Source organism: Giraffa tippelskirchi, chromosome 4, assembly GCF_054371585.1.
Source record: "Giraffa tippelskirchi isolate mGirTip1 chromosome 4, T2T-mGirTip1v1.2.pri, whole genome shotgun sequence".
Classification (NCBI taxonomy): domain Eukaryota; kingdom Metazoa; phylum Chordata; class Mammalia; order Artiodactyla; family Giraffidae; genus Giraffa; species Giraffa tippelskirchi.
The window spans coordinates 192,158,325-192,177,888 of NC_137278.1; the positions used below are offsets into that span (position 1 = coordinate 192,158,325).

Here is a 19,564-nt window from a genome sequence, read left to right on the forward strand (position 1 = left end):
TTAATAGTACTTAATTGAATATGAATGAATGATAAGGAATTCAGCAAGGAAAGTGGCTTACTTCAAAAGAGTTACAGGAAAGAGATGAACTGAAGAAGTTAAATATAAGAAATAATTCACATATAACTTATTTTCAGTTATGAAATGGACTAGAAAAGAAATTTGAAAGTTTGTGTCCAAATCTGATTACTGCTGTTATCTTTTATTTATCGTATTATTCCAAAAGCGTAAGTGTGCCTGTGTCTAACATTTTGTTTTATTAATTCCTGAAAGTTAACTCCCTAAGAACTTATGTGCAACATTTGTTACTATTTTTGAATTAAGAAATATATTCCATGATCTTTAAAAAATACTCTAAAACCTTAAAAAATTACACTTAAGAATATTATTCTTCTTCCTTTTGTCTTAACAAATATTTTCATTTTGTGTGGTTTCTTACTTGAGTAAACTTAGAGTTTCCTCCTTTCTCTTCAGGTATATGTATTTTACCAATCTTCAGGAAAGGTCTCCCAAAATTGAACGAGCTGCTTTAGATGGAACAGAACGGGAGGTCCTCTTTTTCAGTGGTTTAAGTAAACCAGTTGCTTTAGCTCTTGATAGCAGATTGGGCAAACTCTTCTGGGCTGATTCAGACCTCCGGCGAATTGAAAGCAGTGATCTCTCAGGTACCTGAGAAATATTATTTCTGTTTCAGTAATTGAGATAATTCACTGATAGCATTTGTATTTTCCTTCTGTTGTATTGTACACATTTCTTCACAGTTTTATTCACTAAGAGTAGTCAGCAGCAAGTTGGTTGGGAAGCACTTTTTCTTTAACCATCGACATGATTACTCCATCTGTTATCTAATAACTTGCCAATTTTCTTGATTTGGGCTCTCTAAATAGTATGTTTCTAATGCATCTCTTCTCTTTTTCTAATTCTTCCACTCTAGTTTTCTTCTCATCATCTCTGGCCTGAATTCTAGCCTATGATTAGTCTCCTCCCTGTTGATTTTTCCTCCCTGGAAGTTTACACACTGTTCCTAAATTAATTTTCCAAAGCATGGTTTCTAATCATGTCACTGCCATACTGAAAAAACCCTCCAGGGTAGTCTCATAACCCAAAGGAAGAAGTCTGGTTGAATGCTTAAGTTGGTATTTGTCTTTCACAAACTCATCATAAATGCAAATGATCTTAACATTCCTGATGTGTTTTAGTGAAATTAAATAATATGTTGATCTTCAAATGTACTTTTTCATTTCTCTGCAATCCTCTGTTTACAATCACAGTTGTTCCCATATCCCCAGTTTCTGAAGTCCAAATACTCTATGTGGCCTTACTGGTGATCAAGGAAATGAAATTAAAATAATACACTATATGAGAGCCATAAAATATAAAGTTGATTACTCCCAGCATTGGCCAGAAAGGTAACAAGTGGCATGCTCTCATATACTTTTGTGAAGTGGAAATTGGTAGAACCTTTTCAGAGGGAAATGTGCCGGTGAATTTCTGTTTCAGAGAGCTTTCTCACAGACATACTGAACTAGTTGTACAGGGGTATTTGCTGAGTATTCTTTGTAATATGTACACAGAAATACATCTGAGTATATTAAGTGTGTGAAATATTAGTCATTCAATAGATGAGGTGTGTAGTGACATAGAAGGATGATTTTTTAAAATTAAGTTGTGTAATAATGTTTCTAAGATTTAGTTTTATTTAAAATTTAAAACTATATTATATATATATATACGCACACACACACACACATATATATATATGCACACACACTATATACTATATACACTGGCAGATTGCCTCCAAAAATGCAATATATCCTATACACAGACATACGTGTGTGTGTGTGTATATATATATATATATATATATATATACACACACACATTACACATATAATATATGTATATACTGTTAATAAGCATGTATGTTTGTGTATTCCTTGAAAAATATGCAAACAAATATATCTTGAGAAAGATTTAAAAGTTTAGCATGCTAATATGTTAAGAGTATTTCTGTATCATTTAAATTTTTATATATTTCACTGTATTTGTAATTTTTCAAAAACTTAACAAGTTCTCTTTTCAGGTTCAAAAGACTCCCTTCCATTATGTCTTCTTTGATTCCAAACTGTCATGCACACACCTTGCATAGTATATTCTTTCCTTTAACTGATCACATGTATCTCTTATATCCCATCTCATTTGTTTAATAGTTACTTATATCCTTGTTTTAGCCCTCACTAATATGTCAGTGGATTTTTTTCCCCTACTTTTCCTTTTCTCTTTTTTCTTCATTTAGGATTTTTTTTTGTTTAATAGAGGTGATGCATGTTCTTTAGACAGTTTAGAAAATAAAAAAGAAGAAAATCTAAAACACTATCATTACTGATACTATTGACATTTTAATGAATTAGCTTTCTTTTTTTCTATACATTTTTTTTGTTCGTTTCTCCACTTTTAATTATGACATGGTTCTAACATACAGAAAGTACAGAATTTCTGCCATCCAACTTGGTTAAATCTTAGTGTTTGGCCATATTTGCTTTTGAACCTCCCTTCCTCCTCTCTTGAAGAAAGACATAGGGAGAATTTGAAGCTCTTGTGTCTCCTTCTCCAATTCTGTTTTCCTTCCTTTTTCTTAAAGAGGCAACTTTTGGCGTGTTTCTTTGCCATGCACAGTTTGCTCTGTGTGTGTGTATTTTTTACTGTGTATATTGATACAAATTTAAGCTTTTTTACTTTTTAAACTTAATAATATAGTCTCATGTATTCTTTTGTCACTTGCCTTTTTCAGATGTATCAGTTTTGAGACAATCCCTACTGATCCACAAATCTATGTTAGTTATTTTGCTAAATAGTGGTTTCGTTGTATGATCGTTCTACAATTTCTCTACTTCTATTTTTCTATCTAAACTGCTGTTTCCAATTTTTTTCCATTAAAAGCAGCAGTCTAAACCTAGTAATGGGATTGCCATGTAATGTGGTATGTATATATTCAACTGGAATATATCTGTTCAGACTGCTCTCCAAAGTGATTGTATCAGTTTAACATCCCCTCCAGAAGTATATGAGTTTCTCCTTTAATGCTTGGTACTGTTAGACTTCTGAATTTTTACCAATCCAATAGTTTTAAAGGTATATCTGATTATTAATAAAATATGAACTTTTCTATTTGATATTGAAATTAATTTATTGGTCACTTGTGTTTCTTCTGTGAATTGCAATCCTTAGTTTTTGCCCATTTTTCTATTACTGATTTCTACAAATTCTTTATTCAGTGTATTAACGCATTACTAAGATACATATTCAGGGAGAATTGTTATGGTTAAAGAATTCAGTCTTTTCATTTATGACTGTGCTGTATCTTTCCATTTAAAAGTCATCTGTAATAATTTCTGGTACAGCTTTATACTTGCCTCTATAGAGAAAGATATGTTTTATATAGATCTTTGCTTGTGATTTACCTTTTCACTCTCCCAGTGGTGTCTTTAGATGAAAAGAAGTTATACTTTTAGTGTTGCACAGCCTATTTTTCCCTGTATGATTAGTGCCTTTTATGTTATGCTTAAGAAATCTTTGCCTACTGCTTAGTTACAAAGATATTTTCTTGTGTTTTTTTCCCAACGTTTTTTTTGTTTAACTTGTCTTACTTTGGATCTCTAATCCATTTGGAATTTATTCTTGTGTACGATGTGAGACAGGGGTTTAATTTTGTTTTCCATGTGACTGATTCAGTACCATTTCTTTTGAGAAGACCATTCTTCCCCTACTCTTCTTTCCTGTTACCTTTGTTGTAAATAAAATGATTATATTTGTGTGAGTTAATTTCTGGGCCCTAATGTTCCCTTGATCACCTTGTCTTTGTATTATCTTAATTATTAAAACTTTATAGCAGATTTATCTAGCAGTGTATGTCCTTAGTATTTCTTACCTTGATTAGTATTACCTTAATATTTCTTACCAAAGATTACCTTGGCAGTTGTTGACACTTTGTATTTCCATATACATTTTAAAATCAGCCTCTTGAGTTTCCACCAAAAACAAAAAACCTGGTAGAATTCTGAGTGGCCTTAAATTTTATAGCAATTTAGGAAAAATTGTTCTCTTTATAATATTAGTCTTCTAATGAAGACTAATGAACATGGTATATTCCTCCATATATTTAAAACTTTAATTTCCCTTAGTGTTTTGTAATTTTCTCTGTCGAGGTTGCCTATCTTTCATTGGAGTTATTCTTTGGTATTTAATGCTTTTGAATGCTAGTGGTAAAAAGTATTCTAAATATTTAATATTTCATTTTCTGGCTGTGGCTGGAGTATAGAAATACAGTTTTTCTTTTCCTCTCCTACGCTGGTACATTGAGTTTGTTCTCAACCACCTTGCTAAATTATTAATAGAATTTTCTGTGTTATGGAATCATGTGTCTACAAATGAGGAAAGTTTTTTTTTTTTCTTTTTCAGCCTTTTTTCCCTGTTGCCTTACTACATTGACGGGACCACTCCCTGCCCCCCGCCCCCAGTACAATATTGAACAAAATAATAGAATCCCTAGGTATTTTTGTTTCATTTTGTATTTGCTTCCATGATTTGAGGAGAAAACATCCAATACTTCATTATTAAGTTTTTGTTAAGGTTTTTCTGTAGGTAACTTTTAAAAATAAGATTAAGGAAGTTCTGTTCTTGGCAGAGGAACCAGAGATCAAATTGCCAACATCTGTTGGATCATAGAAAAAACAAGAGAGTTCCAGAAAAACATCTGCTTTATTGACTACACCAAAGCCTTTAACTGTGTGGATCACAACAAACTGGAAAATTCTTCAAGAGATGGGAATATCAGACCACTTACCTGCCTCCTGAGAAACCTGTATGCAGGTCAAGAAGCAACAGTTAGAACTGGACATGGAACAACAGACTGGTTCCAAATTGGGACAGGAGCATGTCAAGAATGTATATTGTCACCCTGTTTATTTAATTTATATGCAGAGTACATCATGTGAAATGCCGGGCTGGGTGAAGCATAAGCTGGAATCAAGATTGCCAGGAAAAATACCAATAGCCTCAGATATGCAGATGACACCCCTTATGCTAGAAAGTGAAGAGAAATGGAAGAGCCTCTTGATGAAAGTGAAAGAGGAGAGTGAAAACGCTGGCTTAAAGCTCAACATTCAGAAAACTAAGATCATGGCATCCAGTCCCATCACTTCATGGCAAATAGATGGGGAAACAGTGACAAACTTTATTTTCTTGGGCTCCAAAATCACTGCATCACTGCAGATGGTGACTGCAGCCATGAAAGACGCTTACTCCTTGGAAGAGAACCTATGACCAACCTAGACAGCTTACTATAAAGCAGAGATGTTACTTTGCCAACAAAGGTCCGTCTGGTCAAAGCTATAGTTTTTCCAGTAGTCATGTATGGATGTGAGAGTTGGACTATAAAGAAAGCTGAGCACCGAAGAATTGATGCTTTTAAACTGTGGTATTGGAGAAGACTCTTGAGATTCCCTTGGACTGCAAGGAGATCCAACCAGTCCATCCTAAAGAAAATCAGTCCTAAATGTTCATTGGGAAGACTGATGCTGAAGCTGAAACTCCAATACTTTGGCCACCTGATGAGAAGAGCTGACTCTTTGGAAAAGACCCTGATGTTGGGAAAGATTGAAGGCAGGAGGAGAAGCGGACGACAGAGGATGAGATGGTTGGATGGCATCACTGACTGTGGACATGAGTTTGAGTAAGCTCTGGGAGTTGGTGATGAGAGGGGAGCCTGGCATGCTACAGTCCATGGGGTTGCAAAGAGTTGGACACGACTGAGCGACTGAACTGAACTCTTGTTAGTTTAGTAGAATAAATCAAACTTGGCATGATACATTATCCTTTTTTTATATTGCTGGATTTATTTGATAATGTTTTAAGATGTTTACATCTGTGTTCATGAGAAAGATTACCCCATGATTTTCCTTTCTTACCAGTATAATGTACTTGCTGGAGTTTTGCCATCAAGGTTACATTGGCCTCATAAAAAGAAACATTTCCTTTTTTCCTGTTTTCTGAAAAAAGTTGATTTAGTGTTGGTAGGGTTTTCTTCTTTTTTTCCCCCCTTCCTTTTATATATTCACAGATAATCCTATACTTACGTCATGGGTTATCTTTCTACTTAGAGTCTTTTATACTGGAGTAGATTTAGTATATGCTTTAGTTTGTTGAGTAAGTAGGTCTTTCCATTGCTGGTTCCGGTGCTTTTAACTGCTCTCAGAGTAGATCTTGGGTCCTCCAGCAACACTGTTGACCTCTCCTCATTTTCCCCAGTTGTTCAGTTGAGGCCATCCTTACACTACCACCAACTCATCTTTTTTTTTTTTAATCATGCTTTCTGCTGCTGTTTAAATTTTAATTTTTATGGAAATAGTACATGTAAATGTGGAAATCAAGTGGTTCCACTTGACCTGTAACAAAATCCAAGTTTACTGCTCTGCTCCTTCCTCCTGTTAGTTCCTACTCTTAGAGGCATCTCTGATGGTTTAATCAAGAGTCATTTTAAAATAACTGATTTAAAACAGCTGCTTCTTGATGTTTAAATTTTAGACATAACAATTTGACTTTTTTTTGATGGAAGATGAGGATTTGCTGTCTTAAACCATATATCACTAAAATACCCATATGAACTTTTCTATCATCCACCCAGCTAAAAAATTATCCCATCCAACTTAAAAACTATGATTTTTTAAAAATTAAATCATAATTTTTAAGTTCATAATTATTTGTTATTTATGGATATGGAAATACAGCCATCACCTTCATTTCTTTCTGCAGCTTTTTTCCTCTCTGAAATTGTTCTTGTCTAATTTAAATATTGTTTCAGTATATGCAGATGCAGCAACCAGTCCATCCTTTTTTTTCCTGTTTCACTGAAGACATGCCTCCTTATCATTCTGTTTCAGTCAGTCAGGATTGGCTTGCTCTAGGCTAGCCTCCTTTCACTGTTATCCTGGGGATGTACTTGCTGGTCTTCTTGGTGCTGAACCTGCTGTTTCCTAGTTTCCGTTTCTTTGGTTCATTCCTTTTCCCTGAGAGATCACATCCTCTACTAGCTTCTTGAAAGGAGGTTCATACGAGGTTAATATTCTAGATATGTTGCTTGTCTCTTATCCAGCCTGTAAATTTTATATTGCTTTTCTACTCGTATGTCCTGTTTTTCCTTATGCCTACTTATGCCTTCATTGTTTACCATCATTTTAGTACATTTTTAGGAGGGAGCGTAAGTGGACTTGTGTTTAACTCACCATGGATCTGAATGTTGACTTAGTGCCTTCTCATATGTATCTCCCCACCTTTCTCCGTTTATTAAGCTTAGCTTTATGCTTGGCTCTTTCCTGGAACTTCCCCTGATATTTCCAGAGTATTAAGCTAGTATCTTTCTTGGATTGAACTCATCAATTAAGAACCAGGGAAAAGTTCTATAGATATTTGAAGGATGATTAGGAGGAAGAGGGAACAAATGGATGTATGTTTTCTATATGAATGAGGGTGAAGCAGTTGGGGTGGTGAGGAGTGGGACACAGATTTCAGCATATGGTGTGAAAAAACTCTCATAGTTCCGCAACAGAATCGGTTGCCTTTCCAGAATCTGGATGGCTTTGTGTCTGGGGTATTGTAGAAATACTTATTTTGAGGTGAAGCTTGAACCAGGTAATGCATGAGTCTTTTCCAGCGTTCTGAGTGGCTGAGTGAGTGAGGCTATTGTTCTCCACAGATGCCGTGAGTGTGCTCAGCAGGTGTGGGTGGCCAACAACACAGTGCTCTGCCCACCACCACTACTTCATATAGAGAAGCACTGGTTTCTGTTTTATGTACTAGAGATCCTCATAAGATTTAATTGGAAAAAAATGGACTGGTTTAAAAAAAATTTTTGAAACTGGCTCTAAAGTTCTTTTCTATGTTTCTGTGAACTCAGTATTTACTGTGTATTGGACACTTATTTGCTCTTGATTTCACTTAAATGTCTAGTCTGTTATCTGGTATGTATATATCTTTTCTTCTCAGAAAGATTTTTAAGTTTTCTGCTAGAGAGCTTATCATATTTTCCTTCTCAGTACTTTTAGCATCTTAAAGGATTTTCAGTCAATAGCTGTTGAATGTATGACTTGACCACATGAATCATTTCTGTTGAACATTCTCCTTTCCAAGGGGCCAACCGAATAGTATTAGAAGACACCAACATTCTACAGCCTGTGGGACTGACTGTGTTTGAAAACTGGCTGTACTGGATTGATAAGCAGCAGCAAATGATTGAAAAAATTGACATGACAGGTCGAGAGGGTAGAACCAAAGTCCAGGCTCGAATTGCCCAGCTTAGTGACATTCACGCAGTAAAGGAGCTGAATCTTCAGGAATATAGTAAGTGCTGATGGTGTATTGCTAGTCACAAGATTCACGTTTGTTATTAGAAGTGACAAAAATTAAGATGTTGTGTGTCTTCTATTTTAAGATTTTCATACACTGCTAGTTTTGCCATTTTTAAAAAGTCTTCATGTTTTTAAAACCTTAGACTTGCCTGGAAATTTTTTCATGTTAAACATGTTTTCCCTATAAAACAAGAGTTGAAGAAAGGAATGGTGTGTCTCATTTTCAAAAATCTCCCCACCCAGGAACAGCAAGGACTTGCTTTTCATGTTTTCTCTTTCTCTCCTACTGGTGTAAAGCCTATATTAATATTTCTTTTGTTTCACATAGATCCCCATGGTTTCAGCAGAAGCAGAAGTTAACATTTATATAATGATGAATATAGTTATCATGAAAATAAACCTATTCTTTGGCAAAAACAAAACAAACTGAAAATTAGTGTATAAACTTAGAGAAGACTATGCTTAATAAGTGCTTTTGTTTTCCCCTTTTGGTTAAGTTTTTCAACTCACAGCTTAGGAAAGTGGCCATAAATTATTGAAAACTTGAAAATGACTAGTCATCTTGCCTTAGTTAATATGTGTTAATATAATAGTATTAATATTAGAGTTAGTATTAATAGTATTAACATTATTAATAAATTAATATTAAACAGTAATTAATACTATTAACTCTATTAACGTAATACTGTTTTATCTGTCATCAGATGTACCCTCCCAGCAGTCACTACTGTAGGTCTTACACAGTTATATCAGGAATGCAGATGTTAAAATGGAGGACTAATGAGAGCAGTATTTACTCCTGAACTTCTCAGCACAATGTTTTCAAATCAAATTGGAGTATTTAAGAAGGAAACAAGAATGAGAACACCATAGCTTGTTCAAGTCTCTATTGTGTTGTCACTGTTCATGAACTTAGAAGTTAATTAGAGGTATTTGAGATTTAATAGTTAGAATTGTCATTCTATGTTATGACATGTAATTCATGCTGAGTATTTAATAGAAATAAGAGAGATGATGTAATGGCTAAGTATTCAGTTGATACATGAGCTTTATTTATGGCAGAAAATCTATGGATGTTTTCAGAATTTCAGGGGGAGTATCTTTTTTATAGTTCAACACTTGAATATGATTTATATTTAGAAAACCTTTAATTTTCAAAATTTCTAAAAACATTAAAGAAAAGGAGATTGTTTATCAAGAGTGTCTTGGAATTAAAAGGTTGAGAAACACTGATGTATAGGTTGTACATTCTGATACAAGGACCGATGTCTGCTTTGGGACATCTGTGTAGTATTACACATCTGCTCGTTTGTGCAGAGCTGACTCCCTCCATCTCATCCATACACGCTGAAGTAGGACTGATGTGTTACTGACAAGAGTCAGATAATAAATGGGTGGCCACATTTGATGTTGGTATTCTGGGATGATAGCTGTCAAGTTGCTTTTGACGTGAGCTAAGTAGAAAAGTCAAAGCAATGATTTCATTAAATATAACTTATGAGACGGACTTTGAAATGTGCCTGACAGTGTATTTATTTAATTTAACTCAAATAGGAAGAAATAAAACGTTTGTAACATTACAAGTTCTTTTGCGGTTGACCAAGCAAATAATTTTGATGGTCTCTGAGTGGTTGAATTCATGTGAACTTATTTTTTCTTCTAACAGCTCTTAATTTTTAGCAGATTCCTCCTTAGAATACACTTTTTGAGCAAAATCATTATGTCTCTCAGAAAGGTAGAATTTCTGAGTTAAAAATCTTTAAGAGAATTTTTATATTTTAAAGAGAATAAGATCCAGGTTTCAGCATTCTCCCCAGCAATTTTTTTACTTTGAGTAATCAGCTTTTCTTATTCACAAAAATTAACATGAGCTGTACCATTACCTTTAAATACTTTAAAATATTTTATGTATAAATATGTAAAGACAGTGGCTACATATAAATATTTTGTGTCTTAAATTGTCCTTGTTTTCTTGTAGATTGTGTAGAGATGGTGTGAGTAATTATATTCAGTGGAAATAAAGTCCAAAGGAATTTTGCATTTGATTTTCTTGGTAACTCATAAATAATTGATTTTGGCTGGGCTTTTCTTCCTCCCTCCCTACCTTGCTATTCTTTTCCCTTTCTTTTTTCTCTCTCTCATTCTCTTCTCTTTCCTCTTTTCTTACAGGACAGCACCCTTGTGCTCAGGATAATGGTGGCTGTTCACATATCTGTCTTGTAAAGGGAGATGGTACTACAAGGTGTTCTTGCCCCATGCACTTGGTTCTTCTTCAAGATGAGCTATTATGTGGAGGTAAATATGTTATTCTTTTCTTCTAAAAGTGTAATGCCAATCACATGTTCCAAAACTTAGTCTAGCATTCTTTGACAGTGAAATTGCTTTCTCCTAACTTGATTGGTCTCTTGTATTTCATACATCTGTACTATCATAGGCTTTGGGAGTATTCTAAGATTGAATTCATCATGACAAGAGATAGGTGTAACCTGACCCTGGGACTAAGGTAGAAGAGCCCTTTTGGGGGGAAACTCGTAACTGTAAATGAGTGTATTTCTTAATAACAAAGTAGTTTTTCCTCCCTCAAAGGGTAACAAGAATTAATTCCACCTACTGTAATCTTTATCCACTGAATTCTGTCAGTGTATGTGTCATTGTTGTGAATGTATCCAGTGAAAAGAATACTCTTCTGTTCAGATCTATCAGCAGTTCCCTGTTGTTTCTCTTAACTTATCCAGCCAAAAAAAAAAAAAGAAAAAAATTTTTTTTTAAGATATCACTGAGTAGTAGTAATGTTGTAGTGGAATTGGTTCAGTTACTCATAGGACCACAACAAAGGTGTATCCCTTTGTTAAAGCATAGTATGGTAGCATCAAATGCATTATAATTATTCCCTTAATTTGGAAATTCTCCTGCTGGGGATAATTCTATGTGAATTCAACCGAAGGAAAAAGACTGTTTTCTACAGTGGCAGGAATTTAAAAACAATTTCTAATGATAGGAAAATGATTTAGTAAAATAACTGAGCTTATGTAGCTATTAAAATTATAATCATAAACTGATGTAAAAATGTAGCCCAAAGTTGGCTCAAGTGGGAAAAAAATATTAAAATCATGTTTTATTGTGTGATGAGAACTACTTAAAAAATAAATCTCTGTGAAAAAAAGATTGAAAGGGTTTACACTCAAAATATAAAAATTATTGATAAGGTGGTATGATAAGAATACTTTATTCTTCTAACTTTCAAGTTTTTTAAAAAAAAATAAATAACATATTGAGTAGTAGCTATGAGGATCTCTGTCTGGACTGCAGGGGATGTGAAGATCTTTGACACAGAGAATGCAGTTTAGTTGGGGAGATCAGCTTTGTGCACAGGGAAAGTGAAGCTCTGGTTCTTGAAGGATCTGTCCCCAGAATAGCAGGCATTACACAATGATGTAAATATATTTAATGCACTGATCTGTGCATTTAAAAATGGTTAAAATGGTAAACTTGTTACATGTATTTAGTGTGTGCTTAGTTGCTCAGTTGTGTTCAATTCTTTATGACCCTTTGGATTATAGCCTGCCAGGCTCCCCTGTCCATGAGATTTTTTTTCAAACAAGAATACTGGGGTGGGTAGCCATTTCATCTTCCAGAGGATCTTCCTGATCCACGCATCAAACCCTGGTCTCCTGCATTGCAGGCAGATTCTTTACCCGCTGAGCCATAAGGGAAGCCCCCAAAACGGAATCTAGTTGCTTAAAGTGTGTGTTAGTTGCTAAGTTGTGTCCAACTGTTTCTGACCCCAAGGACTGTAGCCCACCAGGCTCCTCTGTCCATGGGTTTTCCCAGACAAGAATACTGGAGTGGGTAGCCATTCTCTTCTCCAGGGGATATTCCTGACCCAGGGATTGAACCTGGGTCTCCCGCGCTGCCGGCAGGTTCTTTACCATCTGAGCCACCAAGGCCACAATTAAAAAAAAAAACAAACGAGTGTTTCCATGTCAGAATGCTAGATTATTGCTCCAATAAGGCAAATCTTAGAAAAATATGCCTTTATGTAGACACAGATAAAACTGAATCAATGATACCACCTTTCATTTAGAAAGTGTCTTTTAAAAGACCAGTATTTTTTTTCTTCATATTAGTGATTGTTTTTAATGTATGTATTAACTGAATAGTCAGTGTGCTTTAACAGATGTGTACGATGGTGTTACCAGCACCCATTTCAAGTGAAAGAAAGTGAAAGTCGCTCAGTCGTGTCTGACTCTTTACAACTCCATGGACTATACAGTCCATTGAATTCTCCAGGCCAGGGTACTGGAGTGGGTAGCCTATCCCTTCTCCAGTGGATCTTCCCGAGCCAGGAATCAAACTAAGGTCTCCTGCATTGCAGGCGGATTCTCTACCAACTGAGCTCTCAGGGAAGCCCACCCAGATCAAAACATACAGTATTGTCATTAAGAATAGTTCCCTGTGTCTTGGCAGCCAGTTCTCTTCCTGGAGTAATTTTCATCTCCGTGGTTTAGCGTTACTTATTTTTGAACTTTACATAAGGAATCATGATGTATGTACTCTATGTCTGGATTCTCTTGCCTACTATAATATTTAGAGATTCATCCTTATAGTGAGTGGAGTGCCCCAGTCTGTGGTTTTCTTTTTATTGCTGTGTAATGTGTTTCATTGTATCAATACAAATAAGCCATAGTTTTATTATTCTTGTGTTCAGGGACATTTTAATTGTTTACAGTTTTTGTTATTAAGAGTGAAACTGCAGTGAATTGTGAATTCAATAACTCTTGAATTTGTATAAAAGATTTTTCTTGTGATTTAATGTAGATTTTACATGCATGCATGCCAGTCCCCTCAGTCATGTCTGACTCTTGTGACCCCATGAACTATGTAGCCTGCTAGGTTCCTCTGTCTGGGATTCTCCAGGCAAGAATACTGGAGTGGGTTGCCATGCCCTCCTCCAGGGGAACTTACTGACCCAGGGATCAGACCTACATCTCTTATGCCTCCTGCATTGGCAGACAGGTTCTTAACCACTAATGCCACCTGGGAAGCTCAGATTTTACAGTGGAGGCAAATGAAATACACAATCTGAATTTCTCTGCTTGACCTTCTCAAGATGTGTTTTCATTTGAGCCTGTGTTACCTCCCCATCATCTCATTTTGTACTTCGGCCAGTCTGAATGTGTTTTCAAACTGGTCTCACCTTATTTTTACATTTTAAAAAATTTTTGAGGAGAGCTTTTGTTTGTGTAGATGATATTTATCTATGTTTACTGTGGTAGGATTTGAAACCAAGAACTTTAAAAAATATTTGTTAAAAAATAATAATAAAGCTTTACATGTTCTCAAGTTAAAACTGTTAAGAAAATTGATGGTATTTTCTAAAGCAAAATAATTTTAGTGAGAAATATAGCATTGTTTTTACATTTTTAAAAAAATCTTCTTAGTGTTGAGCTGGATTCTCTTGTCTACTGCATTCAGTCTGTTGTATGTAGTTTCATTGAACTGTATGGAGAATTTTGGCCATGTAGTTGGAAAATGGAGGGCTGTAATTAAATAGCCTTTCAAATAGTTATGTATGTGCATATTGAATTCTACACCAAATCTTGACATATGATAGTTTTCTATAGGGTTAGTTGCATTGTGGAACTTGAACCATGTCAGTTCACTTTTCATAGTCCCTTATGTTGAAATCCATTCATTATTTTGTACCATGAATGTGTATATTTGCTGCTGAGTCGCTTCAGTCGTGTCCGACTCTGTGCGACCCCATAGACAGCAGCCCACCAGGCTCTGCCGTCCCTGGGATTCTCGAGGCAAGAACACTGGAGTGGGTTGCCATTTCCTTCTCCAATGCATGAAAGTGAAAAGTGAAAGTGAAGTCGCTCAGTGGTGTCCAACTCTTAGCGACCCCATGACTGCAGCCCACCAGGCTCCTCTGTCCATGGGATTTTCCAGGCAAGAGTACTGGAGTGGGGTGCCATTGCCTTCTCCATGTGTATATTTATCCATGCACTATTTTGTAACTTTATGCATCTTGGTCATTTGGAAATACTAGAATTCCATTCAGAAATACCCAGATCATCAGGTTTTGATGCATTTCATTATACAGTATCAAAACAATCACATTAATATTACCACCAATCTCATCATAAGAATATTTAAGTACTAGGAATCCTTCAAGCTAACAGTGTTGGATACAGGTCTTCCAAAATTACAATTTCCAGTGTTGTATAATCTGCCACAAAAGTACGTTATGATTTGCTGTTGTTTGAATTCACTGGTTCATTTTTTAAAAACTTTCCACAAAATACCCAAGTGCAAATATCAATAGTTTATCTGCCACTCGTTCTTTCACATTAAAAGGGTGTCACGTTTTGGGTTGCATTTACAGCGCAGAATGTTTTTCCCTCTGGAAACCTTCATGCTGAGGTATGCAGCCCGAGCTTTGTACATGTTTTCCATTTTGTCAAACAGGATTGAGCAGATGTGTACTCAGAGAATTGATTTTAATGTAATTAGTATTTTTTACTGATTCATCAAGAACATTCTTGGATGAAACTGCCCCCCGCCCCCCGCCGTGTGTATTTATGGTGTATGACTATGTAGAATGTGGTGACTCCTGGCACAGTTCGGGGCACTTGCCCCGAGTCTGCTAAGGTGCCAAGAGTTTTACCTTCCGTGGCATCAGTGCAAGTGTAGTGAGAAAGGCAAGTGATATGTTAGTATTGTTGTAAAATAGTGTCTGTCAGTTCCCTGGAAAGAGATTGCAGGTCAGGAACCCCCAGGGGTTCGTAGATCATTCTTTGAGAACCTCAGGGCTGGAAAAGTTACAAATTCTAAGATAACTTTAAAATATTTGAAGGTGGATGATTATAATGGTAATTCCTGGGTTATGTGTGAGATAACAGATTGCAAATTCAGTACTCCTACTTAAATTATACTATATAAGAAAACTTCCTTCTGCCTTATAGTTTTGTAAGTTAGTGAATCTCAGTGAAGTAGTATAAAAATTACATCTCTTTTCCGATTCAGTAACATAAAATATGGATTTTATCTATTATGAAGTGTTTTGTATATGTTAATCATTAAATGGGCTTCACTCAGGTGTCAATGTCAGTACCTCTGTGTGACTATGATTGTGTTTTTCATTCCCCTCCCCCTATTCATTTGAAGAACCCCCAACATGTTCTCCTCAGCAGTTTACTTGTTTCACGGGAGAAATTGACTGTATCCCTGTGGCTTGGCGGTGTGATGGGTTTACTGAATGTGAAGACCACAGTGATGAACTCAATTGTCCTGTGTGCTCAGAGTCCCAGTTCCAGTGCGCCAGCGGACAGTGTATCGATGGTGCCCTGCGGTGCAATGGAGATGCAAACTGCCAGGATAAGTCAGATGAGAAGAACTGTGAAGGTATCTGCAATTCCTAGGCCTGGTTACAGATTTCCTTTTACAATTACGTTGTTTGAAATTCAGAGTTTGCTTTGGCTCATTCAGTGGTAGATTTGGGGTTTTTCAAGTGTGTTTGACTTTATTATTTCTCAACATAGTAGCATGTTCTAAATTGTCTTAATTCACTTAATGTGTGTAAGATTTATACACATTAATAAGCTTTGCAATTGAGAAATGACACCAAAAGATTAGCCCTTCAATATGTAAAAATGGTCCTTGTTTGCAGTGAGCTCTGAAGGGGGCTTCCCTGGTAGCTCAGCTGGTAAAGAACCCGCCAATGCAGGAGACTTGGGTTTGATCCCTGGGTCGGGAAGATCCCCTGGAGAAGGGAATAGCTACCCACTCCAGTATTCTTGCCTGGAGAATTCCATGGACAGAGGAGCCTGGTGGGCTACAGTCCATGGGGTCACAAAATGTTGGACATGACTGAATGACTAAGCACACACACATGACACACTTATTAACAACGTAGAGTAATTTCATGTTTTCTTCTCATCCACTAACTTCTAACAGAGTATAAAACACCACAACAAAAATATTCTCTGGAAATTTTTAGTGTCTAGAAATGCATGTAGAATTCTTTAATTCTTAACAGAATTGTTATTGAAAGATGGAATGTAATATAAAGGACAAAATAGGAAGTTCCTGCTAGATTGCTTTTTCTTTTCTTTTCTCTCAGTTGAAATCCCCAGAGAATTATTTGTAAGTTTTCTCTAAAAGTCTGATTTGTTTTTCACGTGTGCCCAGAAAGCTCTCTTTGACTTCAGCCAGACTTTACATGATAGCAAAACTAAGAAAACTATTTACATTTTTTTTCCCCCCGCAGTACTCTGTTTAATTGATCAGTTCCGCTGTGCCAATGGTCAATGCATTGGAAAACACAAGAAATGTGATCATAATTTGGATTGCAGTGACAAATCAGATGAACTGGATTGTTGTAAGTATGATGAAAACCTTGTATTACTCTTAAGGGAGAATTTTATTTTTTAAAATAACTTTACTAGTCTTGGAAGTGTGAGTGAAGCTTGCTCAGTCGTGCCCAACTGTTGGCGACCCCATGTACTATACAGTCCATGGAATTCTCCAGGCCAGAATACTGGAGCGGGTAGCCTTTCCCTTCTCCAGGGGATCTTCCCGACCCAGGGATCAAACCAAGGTCTCCCACATTGCAGGTGGATAAGGGAGAATTTTTAATGTTCTTGTCCTTTTCTTTATGTGTGAGGTTCACTTACGACCAGTGCTTTCTTACTAAGAAGCAAGTTATTGATATTAAGTTAGTTATTTGTACCTGAGATTTCTTACATTTCACATTTAATAATTTCTTAATGATAGTAGTTTTATGTTCAAAATTTTTCACAGAAACATTTAGCAAAGCCTTAGTTTTGTGAAAACTAAGGTTAGAAAATTCTCAGTTTCAATATGTAGCAATTAGTGGTCTAAACTTAAGAGTTTCTGAACATTTGTTGTTTAGTCACTAAGTCGTATCTGACTTTTTTGCAACCCCATGGACTGTAGCCCACCAGGCTCCTCTTTGCATGAGATTTCCCAAGCAGGAATACTGGACTGGGTTGCCATTTCCTTTTCCAGGGGATCTTCCCAACCCAAGAACTGAACCTGCGTCTCCTGCATTGGCAGGTGGTTTCTTTACCACTGAGCTACCTGGGAAGCCCCTTCTGCACATTAACACATGTTTAAAATTTCCCATTTTTTCCCTGCATAATTTTCTACCAGTCTCTCAGTGACTTCAAGAGCTTCCTTAAAACACAGCCTGAGAATACTTCAGCCACCACATATATATTCCTGAGCCTAGAGACCTTAGGCTAAATAGCCTGTTGTTTCTTCAAGGTACACAACTACTGACTAATGTTCTAACATGAAATGTATCCCCAGTTGACAAATAGTCCTGAATGGCATTCAGCACAAGCCAGGTCTCCCCTGTCGAAACTGATTTTGTAGAATTTAGACAGCTCATTTTAAAACTCGTTTAATTGTAACAAAGACTTCAACCTGATGTTTTTACACCATTCAAATGGGATCCTCACTGAGACTGTTGGAATCTGTTTCCATTTATTCAGCAAACCTGTGCTGAATACTTGCTCTGTGCTGAGGGTACATTGCACCTGTGCCAGGTGTCTCAAGAGTCCTCTGTGGTCAGAGGAGGGTAGGAAGAGGGATTTTCAGGCCAGGCAGAGATGGATTTGAATTCTAACTCCACCAGTAAATTATTTGCTCTTGTTAGACCTCAGTTTCTGCATCTTTAAAATGAAGATAATATTTAGTGTGGTGATTGTGAGAGGATTAAATAATGTAATGTATATGCAACAGCTTAAATCAGAGTAGGTGTTATTGATAAAGGAGTGTGATGAGTAGTGATAAATGTGCTGTAATAGAGATCTGTACAAGGAGTAGCACAAAGACGAGAATGATCAGATCTTTAGAAATGAAGATGGGATTCATCAAGGAAAACGTCTTAGAAAATGCGGTAAAGGTTGGGTGGGTGTTGATCAGTGAATAGCATTACCTACGCAGTTAAGTGGAGAGAGTGCGTCTAGGTAGAGGGACTCTCTTGTCCTGCCCAAAACCAGAGTGAAATGGGCACCTTTGAGAAATTACCTGTAAATTGGACTGCCATAATATAGGCTGCTGTCTTGAGGGGTGTTGGCAGAAGCTGGTATATGTAAAGGTGAGATCACAAAGGACTTTGCTTTTCCTCTAAAGAGTCTGTAGACAGTATTCCAGAATAATGTTGTTGTTATTGTGTTAGTCACTCAGTTGTGTCCGACTCTTTGCTACCCCATGGATGGTAGCCCGCCAGGCTCCTCTGTCCATGGGATTCTCCAGGCAAGAATACTGGAGTGGGTTGCTGTTCCCTTCTCCAGGGGATCTTACCGACCCAAGGATTGAACCTGGGTCTCCCTCATTGCACCCAGATTCTTTACCCTCTGAGCCACCGAGGAAGCCCCCAGAATAATGGAGAGCCATTAAAAACCTGAAGTGGAGGACTGGCATGGCTATGGAATTGTGAAAGTAGTAAAGTAGATGGATTGGAGGTGATAAGATGATAGGCAAAGAAATCTGTTAGCTTGATTGCTTTCAAATGTTTTGACCACATGGAGAGGAATACAAAGATGTGGATGTACATGTAAAGAAATGAGAGTAATGCAGCAGTATTTCCCTGTATTGTGTGGAGTGCATTCTGAAGTTTTCTGTTTCAAAATGCTGGTTTCAACACATTAAATTGTTTTTACCAACTAAAGACTTGCAGCCTGTACTTTTAAAATGCTTCAGAGACTTGTAGTTCAGCAGAAGATGGTGGGTGTCTAAATCAAGGGAAGCAGCACTGATGGAGAGGAGGGAGTGGATAGATTTCAAAGTTACTTCAGAAATAGAATGAAAAGGGTTTAGTAACCTAGCTTAGAGGTGATAAGTTTAGGTTGAATTAGCAGGTTACCTCATTGAATGCACTCATAAACGAGACTATGGCAGAGACTAAAAACCAAAATATCATTGTGTATCATGACTGTGGATGTCATGTTCAGCTGATGTAGGTTTTTAATTATTTTTAATATAAATTTAAATGTTTATAATTTGCCACAGGTGGCATTATTTATTCATGATCTGCTTTCTCCCTGAAATCGAGGAAATGCTGACAAATGGTGGTGACTGTGAGTTCAGTTTGGATTATGTGGCATTGAAGCTGCCCTCTTGAGTGT

At 36.5% G+C, this 19,564-nt stretch overlaps 1 protein-coding gene across 18 annotated transcripts in view; it reads left to right on the forward strand.

Annotated features, from left to right (window-relative positions):
• Positions 1–19,564, forward strand: part of LRP6 (LDL receptor related protein 6) — a 184,772-nt gene that overhangs the window by 139,851 nt on the left and 25,357 nt on the right. For 8 of the 18 annotated variants that reach the window (XR_014081982.1, XM_081589307.1, XM_081589308.1 and 5 more), the window contains 5 exons: positions 475–665; positions 8,188–8,397; positions 10,575–10,700; positions 15,576–15,812; positions 16,678–16,788. Coding sequence is in view for 17 of the 18 variants with exons in the window: in XM_081589307.1 (XP_081445433.1) it covers positions 475–665; positions 8,188–8,397; positions 10,575–10,700; positions 15,576–15,812; positions 16,678–16,788 (875 nt within the window). In the remaining variant the exon portion in view is untranslated. The remainder of the gene's footprint in view (positions 1–474; positions 666–8,187; positions 8,398–10,574; positions 10,701–15,575; positions 15,813–16,677; positions 16,789–19,564) is intronic. The other 10 variants (XM_081589317.1, XM_081589318.1, XM_081589315.1 and 7 more) reach the window with 2 other exon arrangements.